Source organism: Sinocyclocheilus anshuiensis, unplaced genomic scaffold, assembly GCF_001515605.1.
Source record: "Sinocyclocheilus anshuiensis isolate Anshui unplaced genomic scaffold, SAMN03320099.WGS_v1.1 scaffold355, whole genome shotgun sequence".
Lineage (NCBI taxonomy): Eukaryota > Metazoa > Chordata > Actinopteri > Cypriniformes > Cyprinidae > Sinocyclocheilus > Sinocyclocheilus anshuiensis.
This window is the reverse complement of record NW_015549571.1, coordinates 2,536,091-2,559,301: the sequence shown is the minus strand read 5'-3', so window position 1 is coordinate 2,559,301 and position 23,211 is coordinate 2,536,091. Positions and strand designations below refer to the sequence as shown.

The 23,211-nt window shown below is 37.5% G+C and overlaps 1 protein-coding gene across 1 annotated transcript in view; it reads right to left on the bottom strand.

The window, feature by feature from the left end:
- The window catches only part of LOC107657405 (polypeptide N-acetylgalactosaminyltransferase 13-like), a 47,522-nt gene that overhangs the window by 20,578 nt on the left and 3,733 nt on the right, over positions 1–23,211 (bottom strand). The window contains exons 2-8 of the mRNA XM_016445460.1: positions 19,435–19,679; positions 11,545–11,713; positions 6,809–6,975; positions 6,342–6,549; positions 2,527–2,697; positions 1,306–1,423; positions 925–1,105 (exon numbers count right to left, since the gene is read on the bottom strand). Of these exons, the coding sequence (XP_016300946.1) occupies positions 925–1,105; positions 1,306–1,423; positions 2,527–2,697; positions 6,342–6,549; positions 6,809–6,975; positions 11,545–11,713; positions 19,435–19,576 (1,156 nt within the window). The 5' untranslated portion in view covers positions 19,577–19,679. The remainder of the gene's footprint in view (positions 1–924; positions 1,106–1,305; positions 1,424–2,526; positions 2,698–6,341; positions 6,550–6,808; positions 6,976–11,544; positions 11,714–19,434; positions 19,680–23,211) is intronic.

Genomic DNA, 23,211 nt, shown 5'->3' with positions numbered 1-23,211 from the left:
ATATGTATGTGTGTGTGTGTGTGTGTGTGTGTGTACCTACTTAACCATATTTTGGGGAAAAATTTGTACCGAAAGTGAGCTTTCCTGCCAAAATCTCCAAAAACCTCCCTTTGGAGACATCCTCATTTGTAAAACTGGTTTATATATAAATATAAATATTTTTATTTTTATTTTGTAAAAATGCAGAAAGTTTTCTGTAAGGGGTAGGTTTAGGTGTAGGGCAATAGAATATAGAGTTTGTACAGTATAAAAACCAGTGTGTGTGTGTGTGTGTGTGTGTGTGTGTGTGTGTGTGTGTGTGTGTGTGTGTGTGTGTGTGTGTGTGCATGTGCGCGTGTGCGTGCTAGTGAGAGAGAGGACAAAAGAAAAGGTGCAATCAAAAAGGAAAAAAGTAAGATAAAAAAAGTAAAAGAGGATGTGTTTAAGGAATTGCATTTGAATAAATTTAGTGTGCTACAATTCCCTATTGCCTGTTTAAGCTTGAGGAAGGCTGAATATTTACAGGGATATAGAAGGCAAACGACAGATCACAGCAATGAGTCCAGGAGGCCAAACGATAAGATAATTACAGTCTTTCAAAACAACCATGACCACAGATGCAAATCAACGTGCTATTTATAGAAAACCCTCTGCATCTCTGTAAAGACAGCCATGCCTCACGCTGACACTAATGAAGACCTGTGAGAGAACACGGTTACCGCTTTAATGGGCCATATTCTGAATTCACTAGTTCACTAGCGTTAAAGAATTGGCTTGGTAGAAGTGTGGTGTCATCTCAATTTCACTTTTACCCTATATTTTACATTTAGTTAAAAAGATATGCTTGAAAGTAGTCAAAACAACCAAAAGTAAAGCTACAAAGATTATGTGATGGTCCATCTCAGTAAGTGAAGTGTCATTTATCGATTTCCTGAAGAGTATCACCTGGTGAGATGATGTAGAAGAAATCTTTGAACTCATCCATCCAGACTTCAGCCAATCGTCTGTTGTTCTTGTTGATCACCTGACCAGTTCCACCAGGGAAGCTGTATGGTGTGGCCTTCCTGAACACATGGCCTACATGAGAACATGTGACTATCTCCAGAGATCCTCCACACTGCCAGATCTATTCACACACATGCAAAAGAAATACAATTAGAGTCATCAAGGATCTTTAAAACTTGGCCACATATGAATACAAAATAAAAATTCCAGCATGTATTTATGAATATAATATTGCAGAGCATATAACATTTACAAATGTAAGACAATTACGACCCCTGCTATTTTTAAATGTTTTAAACTACCGAAAAATGGAGTTCTCACCCTAAAAGACATCTCAAGGTTTTCACCGCCCCATATGTCCATGCCTGAATCATAGGTGCCAATCTCTTCAAAATAAGTTCTGTCAATAGAGAACAGACCTCCTGCCATTGTGGGAGTTCTGTGGAAAAGATTCAAACAAAACCTCAGAATTAATCAGTCTGACGGGGTGTATATACTGTAGGCTATATATATATATATATATGTACCCACCATCAATAGCTAGGTTAAGTGATGTGAACCACTGTAGTCTGTGTAAGAGAATCCTCTGATCAATAACCTTCTTTATAGGGGTGTAATGATACATTGATAAGGATCAATAAATATCAATCAAATCACTACCAATATGATGTATAGATGCAATGTTATTATATTTCTGTATAATATGTATAATATTTCTGTATAAATGTATGCATTTTCTGTATTTTTTTTAATTGCATACCTCATTGTGTTGTTTATGTCCTAATGTGGATACTAGATGTACACATTTTAGAGAGTCTAGAAAAATGACAGACTTTCTTCACAACTGTCATTGCTTGTCCCACTGAACAAGCCAATGATGAGCTGTCATCAAACGACTGCTGATCTCATGCGTGACTACAGGTTTTGTTGTTGTTATTTTGGTTACATTTGTGAGTTGTAACCAAAATGTAACGGTGTAAAAACAACATACAGGTTGATTGCGGGTCTCTAAATCAAAAAATAAAATAAAAATCATAATCGTATCACAGTATGTTTAGACGTCCAAATTACAAGCCTTTTGTTTATTACACTGACAACTCTTGACTTTTGCACATCATGTTTGGAAGACACATAAAAAAAGTAAAATTAGTTCAGTTTAGAACATTCCTTTATAAAAATCCTCAGGATAATGAAAGAACTGGTTTAAAGTGTTGACGAAATCAGATGTTAGATTCACATCTTACTTAATGATAATGTAACTGGCAGTGCTGCAGTGACAACAACTAAACCATTGTGGCGCCTACATAACATGCTGTCTGCTCAATTAACCAAGAAAAACCAAACGTTATGTGAAGGTTTTGATTTATTTGGAACGAAGGCTCTGTGTCTTTACCATTGTAACGAATGGTGCGTTTGAAAGAAACAATGTAGCACATATGATTTCATGGCTCAGTCTCACAGCCATTTGTGAGTAATTAACAGAATAATGTACTTACATCATTCACGTCAAAACTGAAAATAAAACGCTTTAAAGTTTATTACCTAACAGGAAGGGTTCTGTCGCCCTTGCGTCGGTCCATCTCTCTCTGAGGAACTGGATACCATCTGAAGTTGAGCTTCCAGTTGAACCCCCCATAGGTCATATCTGAGCCGGCCATGTACTCGAATGTCTCATCACTGATGACATCAATGATTGGACAGACCACAGCCCTCCTAGAATGACGAACAGAAATAACCCTTTCACCTTCAGCCCAGTGTTGCAGTGGAAAATAGGGTATTTTGACAAGAATTGCATCTATTTTTTAACATATCAAATTATAGGCTCATACAAATGATAATTACAAAAATAGCACGAGAACGCTATGGAGAGGGAAAGAATAATAGTTAAAAACTTCCCTCTCTGCCAAATAAAATAACTGCTTTTTAGTTTACTTTACTTTAAGATTGATACGTTTTTAAACATTTCCATGTTCATACCTTTTCATCAACAAACATACACCTATTGTCATGAATCCTGTCCATGAACTTCCATCCACTTGCCACCAGAGGTCGCCCTCCCATGATATTGACTCTCACACCACACAGACTGTTACACATCACCCTGGACTACATTTCCCATACTCCATTGCACTAATCACAAACTCACCTGAAACTTATCACACACAGCTGCTACCCATTACACCCACTATAAGAATCCGTCTCAAACAACCATTCACTGCAGAGTATTGTAAGCGCATATCGCTACCCTAGTCGATAGCTACTCTACAGAGCCAGTTCCTAGTTGGAGTTTCTAGTTGTCTAAGTCTAGTCACGTCTAGTTTCCTGATTGCCTGTTTCCTGATTTTCGCTTGTCCTGGATTATCCCTCTTGTCTCGCTCTGTTCAAATACTGTTTGCCCCTCGCCTGGACAATAGCCTGTGTTTCGGATTAACCCTTTGGATTACCCTGTTTGGACTGTTCGCCGGAGATCGACCACGCCCGCTCGCTGGACTACTCTTGTGTCTTGCCCTCAATATACCTGTTTGCCATTGTCTGACCCTTGCTTGTTTTGACTTTGTTCTAGAATAAAAGCTTTGCATATGGATCCGCACGCCTCTCATCTCGTCGACGCCGTAACACCTATAGAATGGCTGGTAACACTTTAGACCAATTGTCACTATTAACTAGTTGCTTATTAGCATGCCTATTAACATATAGGCTGTTTATTAGTACTTATAAAGCACATATTCTGCATGACCATATTCTACATCCATAATCACCTAAACTTAACAACTACCTTACTTACTATTAATAAGCAGCAAATTAGCAGTTTGAGGCAAAGGTTGTAGTTAATGGTTTGTTAATAGTGAGAATTAAAACTTAAAATAAAGTGTGACCGAATGGCTCAAATGGTCACACCACCCTAAGATCCTGGATTCAGATGAATTTCAGGTTTAAACTGGAAGCTATAGCTAGTTAAAACACTTTAACAGTCCAAAACGACTTTGCATCAGGTAAGCCTGCATGGGTTTATTTTGCAATAATGCCCAGCTGACTAGACATTATCCTTTGTGTAGCAGAAAAGACCCAGACACATGTCCAAACAGAAACAGTTCACATTGTAGCTCATGCTTCCAGAATGTTAATTGGATAAACACCTCCAGCTTCAGCACCACTAGACCGATTCTGATCAATGCAAACTCAATACACGGACCGCATAATGCTATACACACCCAAATGACCAACTTATCCCTTACTGCTCTGTGATTCGGCCAGACGGGGAAATAAATATCTTTAAAGTATGCAGCACAAAGCGCATGCTCTCACAGATAGGCTTCCTGTATCAGAGCACCTGAACATGAGGCTGAGCGAATGTGAGTGTGCTTGTAAGAGTAACAAGATATCCTTAGTAATGTAATTCTGAATCTGTGTTCTGTACCTGAATCTGTGTGAACGTAATAAAGATCACTTTACAAATGGAGGACACGTCACACTTACTGACGGGTAACAGGATTATACTTTGAGAGACCATGAAGTAAAGCAGCTGGAAAGGTAAGCATTCCAAGCAAGCAGTAGAACAAGTTTGTGCTTAAGGCAATTCCTTATTTACTACTTACATATTAATTACAAATTTAATTGTGTTGGAATGTTTCGGTGGACTTTCACCTAAACATCCAAACATTTACCCAGACACTTTAGCTATTTTTGCTGCATTAAACCACAGGCAACATCCCCACTGCATTTGTAAATATCTTAGTAGTGATGCATTTTTTTCTAAACCAGGAGTACCCACTAGGGCCACAAGATGGCTTCAAATGATTAAAAATGAGACAAAACACTCTTTAAAATAAGCTAAAAAACAAGATGCAATCTGACATTATATTTTTATTGTAATTCATTCCCTCAACAACTGCCATATTTATTGAAGCACCATGGGTTTCACAGTTTGGGTAAACCTGTAATTTAATTAAAATGTAAAAAAAAATTCCTATAATCCTAAATGACTGGAAAAATCAAGTAAATAAAATAAATGGTAATAAAAGGTCTGAAATCATGGGACTTACTTACTTAGAATTATTTTAATATATGGCCACTCCTAGTGTAAATAAAATCATAATAGCAGAAATATAACTTTCATCAGGGTCTGGGAATATTGTCTTTGACAACGAGTGCCTTGGATTCAAAGAGGCTGAGAACCACTGCTCCGCAGTACATTCTCTGCTGTTTGACTAGAAGTTTATTGTAAACATCTTTTGCCGAATACTATATTTAGTTTATCTTATGGCAAAAAGCACGAGAAAAAGAAAAGCAAAAATAACTTGTCTCAAGTCTCAAGTCTTTAAAGGTGCTGTATGTAGTGGTTGAACTAGGTATTGCAGTCCAAATTCAAAATATTGGAGAGGGTTTTTTTTCACCCAGCCCCTCCTCCTCAGACTTGACGCACATGCAGGTTGCCAGATTGACGACACCAACAGGAATGAGCACACATGACGATGAATGAAATTAAATGCACTGTGTTTTCCGATGTAAAAAAAAATTCCTATAATCCTAAATGACTGGAAAAATCAAGTAAATAAAATAAATGGTAATAAAAGGTCTGAAATCATGGGACTTACTTACTTAGAATTATTTTAATATATGGCCACTCCTAGTGTAAATAAAATCATAATAGCAGAAATATAACTTTCATCAGGGTCTGGGAATATTGTCTTTGACAACGAGTGCCTTGGATTCAAAGAGGCTGAGAACCACTGCTCCGCAGTACATTCTCTGCTGTTTGACTAGAAGTTTATTGTAAACATCTTTTGCCGAATACTATATTTAGTTTATCTTATGGCAAAAAGCACGAGAAAAAGAAAAGCAAAAATAACTTGTCTCAAGTCTCAAGTCTTTAAAGGTGCTGTATGTAGTGGTTGAACTAGGTATTGCAGTCCAAATTCAAAATATTGGAGAGGGTTTTTTATCACCCAGCCCCTCCTCCTCAGACTTGACGCACACGCAGGTTGCCAGATTGACGACACCAACAGGAATGAGCACACATGACGATAGAATGAAATGAAATGCACTGTGTTTTCCGTCAACTGGCAACCCGGGGTGCCGAAATACAATTGGGTAAACTGGCAGTGGGCGGGTTTCACAAACTAAAACAAAGACAGACATTCCGTCCCGGAACACACATTTTCTAAGGAGAATAACTGACTGTAGCATTGTTTTTCAGATAAACAAGAATGTTTAACTTAGCATGTTTCTTACATATCTGCAAACATATTATGGTATTTTTATGCTTTAGTAGAGTCAAAAACTTGCATACAGCACCTTTAAAATGTAAAGTTTGGGGCTCAGGAATAAATTGTCTGTACACAGTCAAGCACACTCACCTGTCCTCTTTGATCCGGGCCAGCAGTGGCTCCAGCCACCCTACAGTGCACTCACAGTGGGCGTCCAGGAAGGTGATGACCTGTCCTCGTGTGGCGGCCGCCCCTCTTAGTCGTGCTCGAATCAAACCGGATCGCTGCTCCATCCTTAAAATTCGCATCGGAACCTCCAGAGTCGCAACATGGTGCTCTAATTTTTTCTTAAGAAAATCTGCAATCAATCAATCCATAAAAGCAGAGGTAATCTACAGAGATGAAATTATGGTGGACAGCTTCATATTGCACACATCTTAATGTTTCCTCACTCAGGTCTCTAAGAAGCTGAATGACATTTATGGACTAAATAAACTTTCACATAAACGATGACACTGAGGATATTCTTCCATTGATCGGTATAGTGATACTGAAGGAATAACTCGACATGCAAACGTAATTAAAATGATCAGTTAATGAGCTGATGTGATTAGGACCTCTCTCGCTAGCATCATCCACCAGCAGTATCTCGAGCAGCAGGTGTCTGGGCGAGCGGTTTATGGCGCTGTGTATGGTTCTCAACAGTGTACTCCAGGCTTCATTATGAAACACGATCACAATGCTGGTGTTTGGAAGGTCATCGGGGTACGTCTTGGTTTTACAGCTGCAGAACACACAAGAACAGAGTTAATAAGACAAACAAGTGTAAAAACAAACCATTTTAAGACACACAGAGTCAAGTAAAGAGTCCAGTTTCTTTGCATAGCGCTTTTCATAATACACATTGTTTTAAAGCAGCTTTGCAGAGAACCCTGATGTTACTCGACATGCAAACGTAATTAAAATGATCAGTTAATGAGCTGATGTGATTAGGACCTCTCTCGCTAGCATCATCCACCAGCAGTATCTCGAGCAGCAGGTGTCTGGGCGAGCGGTTATGGCGCTGTGTATGGTTCTCAACAGTGTACTCCAGGCTTCATTATGAAACACGATCACAATGCTGGTGTTTGGAAGGTCATCGGGGTACGTCTTGGTTTTACAGCTGCAGAACACACAAGAACAGAGTTAATAAGACAAAAAAGTGTAAAAACAAACCATTTTAAGACACACAGAGTCAAGTAAAGAGTCCAGTTTCTTTGCATAGCGCTTTTCATAATACACATTTTTTAAAGCAGCTTTGCAGAGAACCCTGATGTTAATGTTTATTATTGGATGGATCTGTGGAATACTCGATTCTGATTGGTCGGTCACCACATTTCGAGTATGAATTTATTCCCCAATAAAAAGCGGTAAAAGCTAATAACACAGGCTCATCCGGGTAACTGCAATCGGCGCTATTCGCTTGCTGGGAACATTTTTTCTTCGTGAAAGCTTTGTGTTTGGTTGGCTAATAAAATATTACAACTCAAATCAATATTTAATTATGTCATCCTGGTATCGCGGACTCTCTCATTTCATAATGCAGCTGCTGCCATTTTGTGACGATTGTTTTGTACACTGCACTGTACAATAACTAACAAACTGGTAAGAATTTGAAACTGTTTCATTTTAAATCAATATCTTTTATCGCCATAATTATTCATGTGTAGAAATGTCGTGTAATAAGTAGTATGACTGTACCATATCTCTTAATGTCCGTCTTTGAACTTCTTAGCAACTGCTTTCACGGAAGGTTTGTGTTCAAATATTTCAACTCAAATCAATATTTCATGTCTAATTGTCTAGTTTTGTGGCAAGTAGCACTGTAATAAGCAGGATAAAGTACATCCAGCTGGTTGTTATTGCAAAATAAAGCCCTTCAGTCTTATATATTTTGCGATAACAACCGGCTGGATGTACATTATCCTTTACTTATATCGTCATATCTTAATGACATACATGTCTAGACACATTTAGCAGATCTTCTGCTAGGCAATAATATAGATTGCATTTTGCAACGATATGAACAATCAAGCCACTGAAATCTGATATAAAGTTTATATTGATTAAATTGGATGTACTATATATCCAACTTTAAAATATATCACTGGGCGATAACATAGTGTACATTCTGCAAAGTCATTAATAATCAAGTAGCTGAAATTTGCTGTATGGTATATATGGTTTATCGTGGGTTTACTGTATGTATGGGCTTGATTGACAACATCATTATGGCCTCATTTTGTGCACAGTTTTCAATGCACAATTGTCCCAGTTTGATCATCAATACAACACTGAATAATTGTTGATCTCTGATACTGATACAACACTGATTTCTGTTCATTACTTTTAAATACTGATTCCACCATACAAGCATAAAATCAAATCTTCAGCAATTACATTCTTCTTGATTAAAGCTTGAGGCAGACAGTCTATTAAAAAAATCAATCTTTTTCCTGCTATTAAGAACCCGACAGTTATTTGATATATACAAACAAGAAGACAATTTGGGGATACACACCAGCTTCTGTCAAATTCCTCCCATTGGGGGTGCTAATATAATTCAACAACAATCAGATGATCCATTAAGTTGAAAATTGGTATGCATCTGCGTTAGTGGGCGTCCTTACATACCCTCTAATAGGGCTACAAAAAAAACATATAGGCGCCAGCAGCCAATCAAATTTTAGAGCCTAAAAACGGACAATCTGAATGACCGTTACAGAAATGGACACGTTCATACATTGTGTGAAAATTAGTATGTGTACCCATTTTTGTGAAAATCTTTATCTTGAAGTGATTTTTATTTTATCAGTAGCTAGCAGCTGAGTGTCACCAAGAGAGCCTAAATAAAGCATGAAGCTGCACTGGACATGGAGTGAGCTGAAAAACAGAGAGAATGGCAGAGGGAATGAAAAGAGATAGGGGGATGAATGAGCAGCAGAGGGACGAGGCTTATAGTTCTGCTTCTCTTTGTGTGCACAGACAGGATGGGGGCAAAAGGGCACACACTGGAGGCAGATTACAGATGACGGCATGCAGCATCTATCTATGAATATCACCCAACTGTGAGCAATGGGAGGCTTCGGCTGTAAGCAGTGAGTGAACGAGACAAACAATAGTGCTGATGGGTTATTTTACTGCAATATTACACCAGTGTTGTTCCTCTGGGAGACAAATTATTTAATCTCACCCCAAGTTGTGTAATTCATTCATTCTAGGCGGCGCGGTGAGTGGAAGGTACGGTGAACGAGGCGTGTCTGACGGCCGTCGCGAATCCGGCGAACGCGTAAAATCGGTTCTGTACTGCTCAGAACCCGAGAGGTCCCCCTGATCGAGTGGAGTGCGTTGCGCGCCCGAGCTAGGACCCCTGCCATTGTTGTTTTCATTAATTAATTAGTAGTGTTTGCTATGGGGAAACATCATTATTACTATTGCTCGTAGCTGTGATTTAAACAATCCCAAAACCTCAAAGTACTATACTTAAAGGCAGAGTAAGTGATTTTTCAAAAACACTTTAGAAAACTGATTCGGGCCGAATCGCAAAACAAACTTGTGGCCAATCAGCAATAAGGGGCGTGTCTAGTGATTTCAAATATCAACATTGGCTACCAGAAATCACTTACTCTGCCTTTAAGCATGTAACTGTGAAATGGACATAAATGATTCCCCAAATCATGCAGCTTCTTCTTATATATATATATATTCTATAGACTTCAGTGTATTAAAAATTATTAAATTATTCATTAAACCAAATTAGAAGTCATGAAGGAAAATGCCAGCTCTTTGGTAAAATGTAGAGTAAATGTTTCTTCCCAGAGAAGCATACATCAGTGAATGCAGGAAGAGGAGCGAGTGTATGCGGGTGATGGCCTTCAGTGTGCTGAATGGTGGCATTACTCAAACACACCAGATGAATGTGGCATGTTTTGCTTTAACAGCTCTCTGGGATTTCATTATGTAACTCGAATGGCTCTTTAGATTCCATAAACAAAGACCTTATTTGCTGCACTGAGACAGACAGAGGGATGAAAACTGGAGCTTTTACAGAATAATAATAATAATAATGAACAGGAACTAAAGAGTATGTTTACCACCTATTCTTGTGCAAAGTTCACTTAAAAAAATCTGATGAACAGACAGATGCTCTCCGTATATTAAATGCACGTACTGACTAGAAAATCAATGCAGGCTTTCACAATTTGTCTCATTATGCCATCTCACAATAAAACTAGTGCTGGGCTTGTGCATTTGTGGTTAATATTCATCTATAATATTTTAGCTCAACTAACACTAACACAACTAACGTCTCGGTTACATATGGTAACCCTCGTTCCCTTCGTCGGTCATCCGACGTGACGTCGAGAGTGACCGACTGAAAGGGAACTGTCAGTTCATAGCCTTGCCCGTTTCTCCTAGAGAAACTGCTAGCTTTCAAACATGTCTACAAAACCACAAAACTTGTACCACTGCAATGACAAATACCATACTGCTTCCATGAGAGTCAGAAAATACAAATCTCTCTCTCTGAAACTGCTGAGGTGTGTGATCTTCAGCCTTCTTTAGCCTGCTGCTTTTATTGTGAATAAGAAGCAAGCGGAGTCACTTTCTAGAAAGAAAAGCAATTTGTAAAACAATAACTCACTTGTATCATAACATCTATGGAGTTGAAAATAATGACAGTCTTGGGCCTCAACATACTTCAAGTAAAAGTATGAACAGGTGTGACATAGCAAAATCTGACTACAGCAAAGTTTGTCTGGAGTTGTTTTCAGTGGTTTGAAGCAACTGGCCAGTGCAAACTTTTACAGAAAATGTTGTCCTGGCTGTTAAACATCTTCAACCAAAGTAAAGTCTCAGCATTGGGTTCATGAGAGGAAAAATTAACTTGAAAAATAACATTTATACTGAAAAAGTGTCATTGTGAAGTGTATAAGTCCTTGAGGCGAATTTGTTTCCCACGAGAACAGGGATCCTCACATGAAAATTTGAGTTTCTAATTTAAACAAAGTAGTGGGGCTGATGGCAAATTTAACCATTAATTTCTAGGTAACTATCCATCCCATAATTACAGTAAATGCAACTAGCCACAAAACCTTAATGTACCTTAATGTACCAACAAATTATTGCTTATTATAAATGAAAAAAGAAACATAAAAATTCTATTTGTGTTTCTTGTCATTGTCTTCCTAATGAATGTTGATTTGTGTTGTTGAGATTGCCGTGGCAGCTGATTGGATCCTGTGATTAGTGTCATTAATGTGATCATGGAGCATTTGTCTGTACAAACACACACACACACACACACACTCACCCGTCCAGCCGAACATCTGGCAGACTCCTGTTGAGCGCGATCATGTCACTGGCCATAAGGTTGAATTGATTGATTTTAAAGAGCTCTTTCATCTTCTCCTGCTCATCTTTGGGAATTACCACAGCCTTCCCCATTTCACCCGGTGCCACATGGGTGCGGGACATCACCGCTGGAACACAGAAAGCGGGAGGGCAGTCTGTGTGAATTATTTATAACCAGTGGTTAGTATCCAAAACATGTGCCCATGTATTTATTCCACACATTTTCTCTCATGTCGGTTTGTTAGAAAAGTGTCAGCTATGACATCTAAAAAGGTGTAATGTGCAATCACCATGCCTATTCCCATGCTAATAGTTGTTATGGTAATAAGTTGATCTAACTTATTTTCATCTTTATATTAAATATGCACTTTAAAGCCAAAATGAAATAAAAATGTATTGTCGTAATTCGCAGTCTTGGTCTTATTGTGCAATAACCTGCTCTGCCTCTGAAACTATACTTTCTATTTCAGCTAATACTACAAACCCTTCTGTCATATAGACATTAATTTTCAGTCGTCCAATTAATTCCCAATGTATATAATGAATCCCGCCTTTCATTATTTCTTGTTGAGCGTCCTTTTTCACTTGGACATCAATATTTAAAGTAGTGCTGTCAAATGATTAATCGCAATTAATCGCATCCAAAATAAAAGTTTTTGTTTACATAATATATGTGTGTGTGCTGTGTTTATTTATTATGTATATATAAATACACACACATACAGTATATATTTTGAAGCTATTTATATGTATATACATTTATATATTTATATTTTTATATTTTATATTATATATAAATATATGTATTATATAAACATAAAAAAAATGTAATATATAATATATACATGCATGTGTTTGCATTTATATAATAAATATACACTACACACAAACATATACTGTATATTATGTAAACAAAAACTTTTATTTTGGATGTGATTAATCACGATTAATCGTTTGACAGCACTACTTTAAAGTTTACTTCGCATATGGAAATAAAATTGGTTGCAAAAACATGTTGACTTAGATATAAGATAAAGAGGCTGGAAATGAAAATAACCATAATGCATAAATTCAAATGAATATACAAGTTAATATAAATAATATTCAAATGAATCATAATATAACAAAATAAAATGAATAAGCTCAGAAAAGCACACCTGTCCGTTGTTTGACGTACCTGTATAGTGTGGTTTGAACTGAACGCAAAGCAGATTTTCAGTGGCTCTGCTGCAGGTAAAACCCATCTAAACTGACAGCAGCGTTCTGAACCATTGATCCATGTTATAGGATCTGTCAACACAGACACTTTCTGTCCTTGAAATCTGACTTAACACTGTTATCAAACAGAGACTACAAAGAAAGCAAGCAAATCCACATGAACACTTTCAGAAAAACACACTCAACATTTTTTGATCATGAGTTTTGTTACTCCTCATCAGTAACCGTAACATTAGTTACATTCTCATCTGAAATATTTCAGAACTGACATAGAAACAAAGGAATGTAAAGCTGTATAAATGTAATAATTGTCCAAAAATGTATTAAAACACATACTCTATGTCAGGGGTGGTGAACGTCGGTCCTGGAGAGCCGCAGCCCTGCAGAGTTTTGTTTCAACCGTAATCAAACACACCTGAACAAGTTAATCAAGGTCTGAAGGGTTACTAGGAAGCTACAGGCAGGTGAGTTTTTATCAGGGTTGGAGCTGAACTCTGCAGGACTGCGGTTCTCCAGGACCGGAGTTCGCCACCCCTGCTCTATGTGTTTGTGTTGTATCATATTTGATACATCAGGCTTTAATGGCTCATATGTGACCCTGGAGCACAAAAGCAGTCTTAAGTCGCTGGGGTATATTTGTAGCAATAGCAAAAAATACACTGTATGGGTCAAAATTATTGATTTTTCTTTTATGCCAACAATCATTAGGATATTAAGTTAAGATCATGTTCCATGAAGATATTTTGTAAATTTCCTACAGTAAATATATTAAAACTTAATTTTTGATTTGTAATATGTATTGCTAAGGACTTAATTTGGACAACTTTAAAGATGATTTTCTCAATATTTTGATTTTTTTGCACCCTCAGATTCCAGATTTTCAAATAGTTGTATCTCGGCCAAATATCGTCCTATCCTAACAAAAGTCAATTTTGAAAAATTGACACTTAAGACTGGTTTTGTGGTCCAGGGTCACATATAGTCTGATATAGGAAACAAAAACACCTCAATTTTATTCAGAGGCACAAAGTGAGCATAAATATGCAATTTGATGCAGATGGTGATATTTATATGGCCAAAATGTAAGATGAAATTCTGATGGTTATTAAAAGTAAATCTATCACATTTTTATAACATTATATCGAAATGCATGTGAATATTAGTAAGATAATATTTAAATGCTTCGTTTTATGATCAAAGCTCTATAGTTTTGTAGTGTAGTAAATGCAGTGTAGTATTACTGTATCACTAAAAATATGTAAGTTATTCTTATGTTTACTTTATAAAAATCAGTAAACATTTCACAGCAAAAAGACACATGCATCACCACCTGAATATTTTTTTGAATTATATTAAAATGCCTTGTACCTGTTAACAAGTAAAAACTATCAATCAGGCAAGTCAACAGAAGGCATGTAGATTATGTACAACAGATTTTTCAGCAAGGTTCTTTTGATAATTTAATTTTTCAAATATAATACAGTAGGCTTTATAGGGTTAAGCCCATGTTTCCCCTTTGGTACCGAAGATGCTCTTCTAAAACTCTAAAGTAGCACATGTCTGCAAGGACTAGAAAATGAGTGAATCGTCTCAAGGACTATCAACCTTCTACAGACCGCCGTGCAGCTGATTACTAGGAAATAACATTTATAAAACTAAACACAAGAACAAATTAATCAATTAAACCACCAACAGATACAAACTCATCATTTTTCCCTTGCAAAACTCACCGCCACAATACTAGGATGCATTCTAAGTGATTTATATTCTACAATATTATTAGAGACTGCTCTCTGTCACCTATATTTATCACCGTCTCCATCTATAAACCAATATTCTCAGCTCTCCCAGAGCCATAGATCCATCTGCAGATGACCAGGTTAAGAGGGTTCAATCCAAACCACTCACAGCCAATCACAGGCCACATTAATAGCTTGTCTGATTTGATGAGCTTCTCAGTTAAGAGGTCAGGGTGAACCTGGACGTCTGCATAGACAGGTTTAGGCAAAATCACCCTGCTTTATGCATACTGACAGAGAACTGCACATGATACAGCGTGCAGCAAAACACGCCAATATAATCGGGAGTGCTGTGACTTCAGTATGACGAAGAGCAACTCATCAGACAATAACGGCAAGAATGAAACCCTGCAGCACTGCTTCTTAATGTCTCTCTTCAACCTTCACAGTATTTCAAAGCAGAACACCGGGGGATTTGATATACCTTCATATACTGCTGTCTTACTTAGCTGCTTAATCCAAAAATAGAATCCATTTGGGCACAAGGACAGCCCATAATATCATCTCATTGAAATAAATCTGGAAGCATTGTCCCATTATGGATACTATCGTTCTGTTCCAAAACCTATTGAGCTGCCTCCATAAGCAGCATTTTAAGGCATCGTAGTCACAATCCCAATGCAAAAGCCACCACGTTTTGGACAAATTTCAAGGCAGCAATGTGTGTAGCCTTTGTGGAGAAGACAATGTACTGTGCTCGAATCCGCATTGAGTACAAAAAAAAATACTGTAAGTAATCAAAGATATCAGACATAGTTGAAGAAAGTTAGTTCCAAGTCAATAAGGTGTTAAAGTTAAAGTTAAGTTAAGGCTGGAATACACTACACGACTATTAAAAAACAGATTAAGGAACTGATTTTAAAACACTATGCATCAAATACTTTCCAACTTCGCAACATTTATAGGAGGAGAGTATTTAAATTAATCATGCAAAGTGATTAACTAAGGTTTGTGGTAGTCAGTTATTTGCTCCATTATTTAACACCCCCAAAAAAGCATGTCTTAACCCACCTAGATTTGACCACACATTCTTTTATCATCGGCTCTACTTGTTTGTGACCCAGCACTAATTTGTGATGTCCTTGATATATTGGGTTGATCGTTATGGATGTGAGCTGGCAGCATCTGTGTTCTTTAATTACTTTCCCTGTGTTTTAAAATCATCTCAACATGTTCGATATCCTCTGACTGAATGGAATCAAAGTCCGAGACTTTACCCATCATGCATTACGTGATTTTCTGTGAAATCTGTCAACTCAGACTGTACAAAATCTCCAAACTCACTCTGAATTTCAGCATCTAGCATGGACTCGTCCAGACTACAAATCGGAGAAAAAGTCTTGGCAAAAATCGTGTAACGTATTCCAGCCTTTAAGATGCTGCCTCAGAAAGGAAATGCAGATGTAGGCAGCTCATTGTGTTTTGGAACGGAGCCTATCTGACCTTTTTAAAGAGATTCCCTGCAGTTATTCATGAAGATGTATAAAAGAGCATTAAATAATTGATGTCCATTAAGCACCATTTATTTGGTTTTATTAGAATGTAAAGCTGTTGCATCTTCAGTTTAAAATGCAGTCTGAGAAGAGGGTGATGTATATTTAATGATGTGGCAATTAACAATTCCCCACTGCATTTCTGCATTGATCCCAGTATGGTATTTATTTAGCAATAAGACCATATTTGAAGCAGCCTCTGTGCTCTCTTTAAGGTGGCTGTTTAAGTGATACATCTACAGCCATTTAAAGAGAGAACAACAGAACAATTGGCTGCATAGTAAAGCTAAAAACAAACCAAAGGTTATGAACAGACTAAAAGCAAAATGATCTTCCCTGGACAGGATATTTGAAGATCTGTCTCAGTAGACTGAATTCTGCAGATGTAAGAAGTGTAGTGCTGCACAGCAGAAATGAAGACTGAAGTAGACTGAATCTATTTTTGCTACACAAAGCAAAACGTTGCCAGATTCACTATCATCTATTTTTGATAAAAGTAAACACACTTTTATCTCCGCTCACAGGATGTTATACTTTGAAAGTGTCGCACAATGTGCAAGAAGCAACGTAGTATAATTTTGCAAAAATTATGCCACAGGCACACGTTCCCAATGAGCTTGGGTTGCTGTTTTGTCTTGGGTCAGTGAGTAAACAACTACCTAGAACCAGGGCCGCATTAAGACCGCACTGGGCCCCGGGGCTATGACTTACTGCAGGGCCCCCCATCACAATAATTATATATTTCACAATTTGAGTTGAATTACTGAAATAAATGAACTTTTCTATGACATTCCAATTTATTGAGATGCACCTGTATAACACATGCTATATCTTTAACATGGCTTTGGCGATCGGCGTTCCAGTCAATCTACTCCACAGCCAATCACGGGCCCCCTCCTTGCTCGGGCCCCGGGGCTTCAGCCCCGCCTAGCCCAATGGTTAAAACTGCCCTGCCTAGAACATCCAAACCAGCTAAAACACCCCTATATAGCAAACTCATATTAATAGGGACTGCAGTGCTAGTCACATTTTAGTTTGGGGACCAATTGTCAGTATTAACTAACTATTAACTACAACTTTTGCCTCAATAAACTCCTAATTTGCTGCTAATTAATAGTTAGTAAGGTAGTTGTTAAGTTTAGGTATGGGGTTGGATTAAAGGGTCAAAAATATTGTCATGCAGAAAAAGGCATGTGCTTTATGAGTACTCATAAACAGCCAATATGCTATGCATGCTAATAAGCCGCTAGTGAGTAAAAGTGAGAATTGGTGTTACCAGAATTTAGGCTATATGTAACCACTGCGGTTGTACTTTTGGTAGTATCTGAAATAGATCACACCACTGACACTACCTTAGGAGCTAAAGAAAATACGCTAGAAAACGGCAGTCTTTTTAAAGACGTTATGGAGAGAGTAAGAACATGTGATTAAACATATGTCCACAGTTACTTTGAATGATAGTTTACACACATTAACTTCAACTTAATGTTGTTAAACTTAATGTATGAAGTAAACTGGTAGCTTGAATATGCACAAAATTAAAGTGTGCGGTTTATGTGCATCAAAATTGAGTTCTTTTTTTTTTCCAGACTCTTCATTGGTCCAACATATTTTCAATATTAAAATGAAATAAAATGATGTACAGTGTCTCTGAACCCCCACCCCCCATTTGTAAGTGCTCTCCATATATTATATACATGTACTCTGATGCTGATGTATGAGAGATGTTGATAATTGCAGTTTAGACAAAATAAAATTCAAATTAATTATCTTTTAAACTGTCTGGTTCTTGTCATCATTAGTCACCTTAGTGACTTAATGTTAACGTTAATGTCAATTCCTAAAGGTGTGTTTTTTTTTTTTTTTAAGAATGTATGCTTCTTTAGATATTCTATCATGAGGTACAGAAAGCTAAATTCTGTTTTAGAAGACATGAAATTGCTTTCAAATGTCAATCATAAATGCAAAATGAGGCTGCTATCCCCACTAATGTCAGAATAAACCCTATGCTCTTGCTCACAACACTGATTGTGAGATTTATTTATTTATTTGTTTGTTTGTTTATTTATTTGTTTGTTTACACAATGTTCTGCATTATGAAGTAGTATAAACTATTCATTGCATGCCAGAGGAAGTGGAATTCTTCTTCACATTTATTTTATTAGGCAAAATAGGGAAAAATTAATATCAGAAGATCAGTGATATACTGTGCCAATTACATTTTATATCTAAGATATTTGCTAGCCAATGAAGTTAAATGTTGTAATTATCTAACTAATTAGGAGAATTAATATGTAATAAGAAATCAGGCAAAGAGATAAAGATCATAATTATCAAGCAATTATGGATCCAAAATCATTATAGTGCTCTTTGGTACATGCACTGTATGTGCATTACTGAAATGTATTAAAATTCCCTGCTTGAAACCGAACTTCCAAGTTCTGTGTTAGGTCCTTAACCTTTAGATAACCACCCCTCGCCATCAGGGCTGAGCTAATCACTGCCGATAACCTCAATAAGAGAAGATCTTCAAACTGGCTCGACCTCATAAAAAACGATCTAGCGTAAATAGCCGACAGACTGCAATGCTTCTAAGCCCTGCTCTTTCAGCACTGTGGCTGCTTAGACCTCACCTGACTGTTTAATACCCTAATAGCTTTCCTGCCATTATTAAATCCTGAATGCATGGATACAGATTGTATTTCAGACAGACACAGGCTTCCTGTTTTGTCCACTTTATTAGAGGCAGCAAGCAGACCATAGAATCTAAATTCATAACAAGGCATTTGATGTACAGTACTTGTGCTCTAAAGGTTTCGAGAAAGACTGTGATTATGGTTGGTGGACCACATCTAAACCTGAAAGCAGCTTACGGTACGAGTTAAACCTGTTTACCACGCAAAGCGTTGAAGTGAGGACAAGGATCTGATAGTGCTGGGATTAAACAGTAAGAAATGAGCAGCTGGTGAGCACACTTCAGGAGATTTCAAGATCAGAAAACATCCTCGCATTCCGGAGGGTAAAATACACGTTTTTGGCGGGGTTCCCCTGCTAAAATTCGCATTCCAGGGGATAAATATCATGTTATTGGAGTCGCTTCAACCCGCGGACATGAAAAACAACCCACGGCAACAGTGTTAAAGTAGCCCACTTCCGCAGGAAAACCACAGACTTGGCAACACTGCACAGGACGCCCAAAGCACACCGGCAGTATTTGTCAGCACGCTGCCCACAAGGCTATCGCAGGTGCACAATAGGTAGAACGTATGAAGAGTGGACACCTGCACCCCATGCAGGTAGAGAATAAAACTCTGTGGTCTGTTAAACGGTCAGACTCACCTCTGAGCGCAGGCAGGAGTGAGTGGTCCTTCTTGTTGTCGCATTTGTTGCACTCACTGAAGTACAGCAGCAGGAAGACGTCCACTAGCACCCAGACCAGAGAGGTGGTCAGCACCACCTTACAGTACACAAAGCGTCTCATGAGCCCCTGCTGGCGTCAGGACCCCACAGATGGACAGATGAGAGGGACACAGGAGATGGGGCAGGGGGCGATGTGACAGGACACACTCTGAGACGTCATCCCACTGAAAGATGGCAAGAAAAGCATAAATATTAGTTGGATCTTTCTTTGCAAAACTCTTATGTAGAGCAGATACACTATTCATTTCGCCTTTAGAAAAGATTCATACCAAAACATCAAACTGAGTTAGAGACCAAGTCAGATCAGTATAATAAGCAAGTCTGAAATAAACCCTGATTCTCTGTTCAGTGTCATTTATCTACTCATTGTAAAAGTCGGATCAAAAACCACTCTCAAACAGGTAATTTTTGACTATAGAGTATGCAAGTATATAAATGCAATACACACATAGCTGTGTCCAACATTCAAAATGCACTTCATATTTTGCAATATGCATTCCCATTTCTCTCTGGTTAAAGGGACACTCTACTATTTTTGAAAATAAGCTCATTTTCCAACTCCCCTAGAGTTAAACAGTTGAGTTTTACCGTTTTCAAATCCATTCAGCCGATCTCCGGGCCTGGCGGTAGCACTTTTAGCTGTAGCTTAGCATAGATCATTGAATCTGATTAGACCGTTAGCATCTCGTTCCATATTGGCCTAGAATATCGCAACTTTTAATTTTCCGTCGCAAAACGGTAAACCTCAACTGTTTAACTCAAGGGGAGTTGGAAAATTAGCCTATTTTCAAAAATAGTGGAGTGTTCCTTTAACTATTAAAGGGGTGGTTGGCTGGTTAACCTGCTGAAAGATGCTGTAATTACCATAGCCCTTCTTCTCTTTCTATGGATGTCTACCTAAGTAAAATTGCAAAAGGATTTAAAAGTAATTCTATCACCCCTTGTTAGTTACCACCACAGTAAGAAAAAAACAAACAACCTATGGTAACTGGAAATATGTGCCTCTGCCTACATTTTAGCAAAACTCCAAAAATGTACCTATAAAATTCATTACAGTTTCCAGCTGAAATTACCACTAGAGACAATAAAACACCAACAAGCTTTATTCACTTTCACATAAATTCTAATTACAAGTGCAGATTTGAGCAGATTACCACTTTTACCATAGTACTCCATAGTGCATTTGTAAATTAATACATTTCGATATTTGCATCACATAACCAGCTCCATATGTACAGCTTTTCTGAAGTAGCAAACTTGCTCGGTAGCTCACCCGGTACAGCATAAATCTTTTAGCCCCACTCATGGCACTTTCATTTCCAAACTGCTGGGATACATTCAACAACTAACAGTTTAAAAAGGTGCCAGATTTCACATTCATCTGTTTCAAATGCGCCTTTAGCGCCATTTACTGGACTTTTTACTTTGAAAGCATTGCAAAATGTGAGAGATATAATTATAATATGTAATACTATAACAATAACGTCGGCATGCTGCCCATGAGGCGATCACCGCTAACGGAACGAACATTCTTAAATATATTTGACAACACAAAATAGCTGCGTCCCAAATGTAGCACTATACACAATATGCACTTATGTACTTATGCACTATGTACTCAACCATGTAGTGTATGAATTATATAAGGTTGTTTTGTCATTCATAATCGAAGTCTGATGGCACCTCCCACTTCGCTACGTAATTAAAGCTGCGACAGTTGAGTGCATGAAGTGTCCAACATTCCAACAAGTCTTTTTTTCAGGTTATTTAAGTGCATCATCCAGGTATTTAAAGTGCCAGATACAAGCTACTCATCATTCGTTATAAACAACAGCACTGCAGCATTTAGTTACTGTACATTACACTACTTAATGGGAAAAAAACTAAAGTTTCTCAACACTAGAAACTAAACTATTTTGAAGACAGCTCAGCTATTATTAAAAAATAAGTCGTCATTATTATTATTATAAGTTTGTTTGTTATTTGACAGCTTTGATGTCTCTGCTGCAAGCGAGGTTATGTGACAATAAGATCACTCCTGTTATATTCTGTACGAAGTGCTTCTCTTGTTCTCTCTGTTCCTCCCTCCCCCTTCTCTAGGCTCTGTCCTGCAATCTGGAAACAGCACACTCGCTCCAGACTGGCTGTCCTTTTCCTCCAGGGAACGCCTGGAAAGCACACAGTGAACACAAGCTCCAGAATCCATTCTATATATACTCAAAAGCACAAGCTGAGAATGAACACTGGAAAGAGTAAAAGCTATCAGATGAACACACTAAGCACTAAGACATGTTTATTATGAATATTATTAAAGGAATGGTTCGTCTTCAAAATACAGTATGGACAGCAGCTGTAATGTGCTGTCGATTACCAGAGAAAATTATTTGGATTTGTCCTTGGCCTGTCATACTTTTATTATTAGTAATAGTAGTATTAGTATTTATTTATTTATTTATAAAAGTCCTGTGGCTGTCATTTTGAAGCAGTGTGTATTTTTACATCTATCCTGTTCAGTGTCATTCCCCACAGACTTCCCATTTAAATCCATTATTGTGCACAAGACAGAAGCTGTGAACTCATGTTGAACTGGAAATATATCTTAAAAGGTAACACTTTACAATAAGGTTTGATGTGTTAACATTAAGTGACATGACATGTGGCCAAGTGACCCATACTCAGAATTAGTGCTCTGCATTTAACCCATCCAAAGTGCACACACACAGCAGTGAACACACACACACCGTGAACACACACCCGCCGCAATGCTGCGGCACCCGGGGAGCAGTTGGGGGTTCGGTGCCTTGCTCAAGGGCACCTCAGTCGTGGTATTGAAGGTGGGAGAGAGCGCTGTACATTCACGCCCCCCCACCTACAATCCCTGCCGGTACGAGACTCGAACCCGCAACCTTTGGGTTACGAGTCCGACTCTCTAACCATTAGGCCACGACTTCCCCGTAAACTACATTATAACAATGTAGTTTACTATTAGTAAACTACATTATAACAAACAATGATCGATACTTCTAAAGCATTTATAAATCTTAGTTAATTTCAACATTTAGTAATCCATTATTAAAATCTGTCTGTTATTATTATTAAATGGACCTGAGCCAACATGAACTGACAATGCAATGTTAGTTGATAAAAATACAATAGTTGCATTTTTATTAACTAGCATTAACAAATATTAATAGATAATGTATCAAAGTTATCATAAACTAATGTGCTTAACTAGTGTTAATCTTTAAAAAATAAAACTATACAGATTTTCTCATGACTTATGTAAAGTGCCTAGAAAAGCGCTATATAAATATATAGTATAGTAATAATATTTAGTAGTTATATACTTATAAGTATAGTAATAATAATAATAATAATAATAATATTTTTTTTCTCAAACAGCCATAAGATCAGATGAATGTGTAATATGACACATTTGCTTTGATCTATTTTTATTTTAATATCAGTTTGATTATTTTGATGGTACCCTTTAGACAGCTGTTGATAAGGAACTCTACATGTCAACTAGCAGTCATTGGAGTATTAGTAGCATGTCTGCTAAATATATGCTAACACTTTATTTTGATGGTTCCCCAACAGACAAACTCACTATAAGTAACTTTGCAAGTACGTCAACACTCTACCAACCCTAACCTTAACCTAAGCCTACTAATACTCTAATGAGAGTTAGTTGAC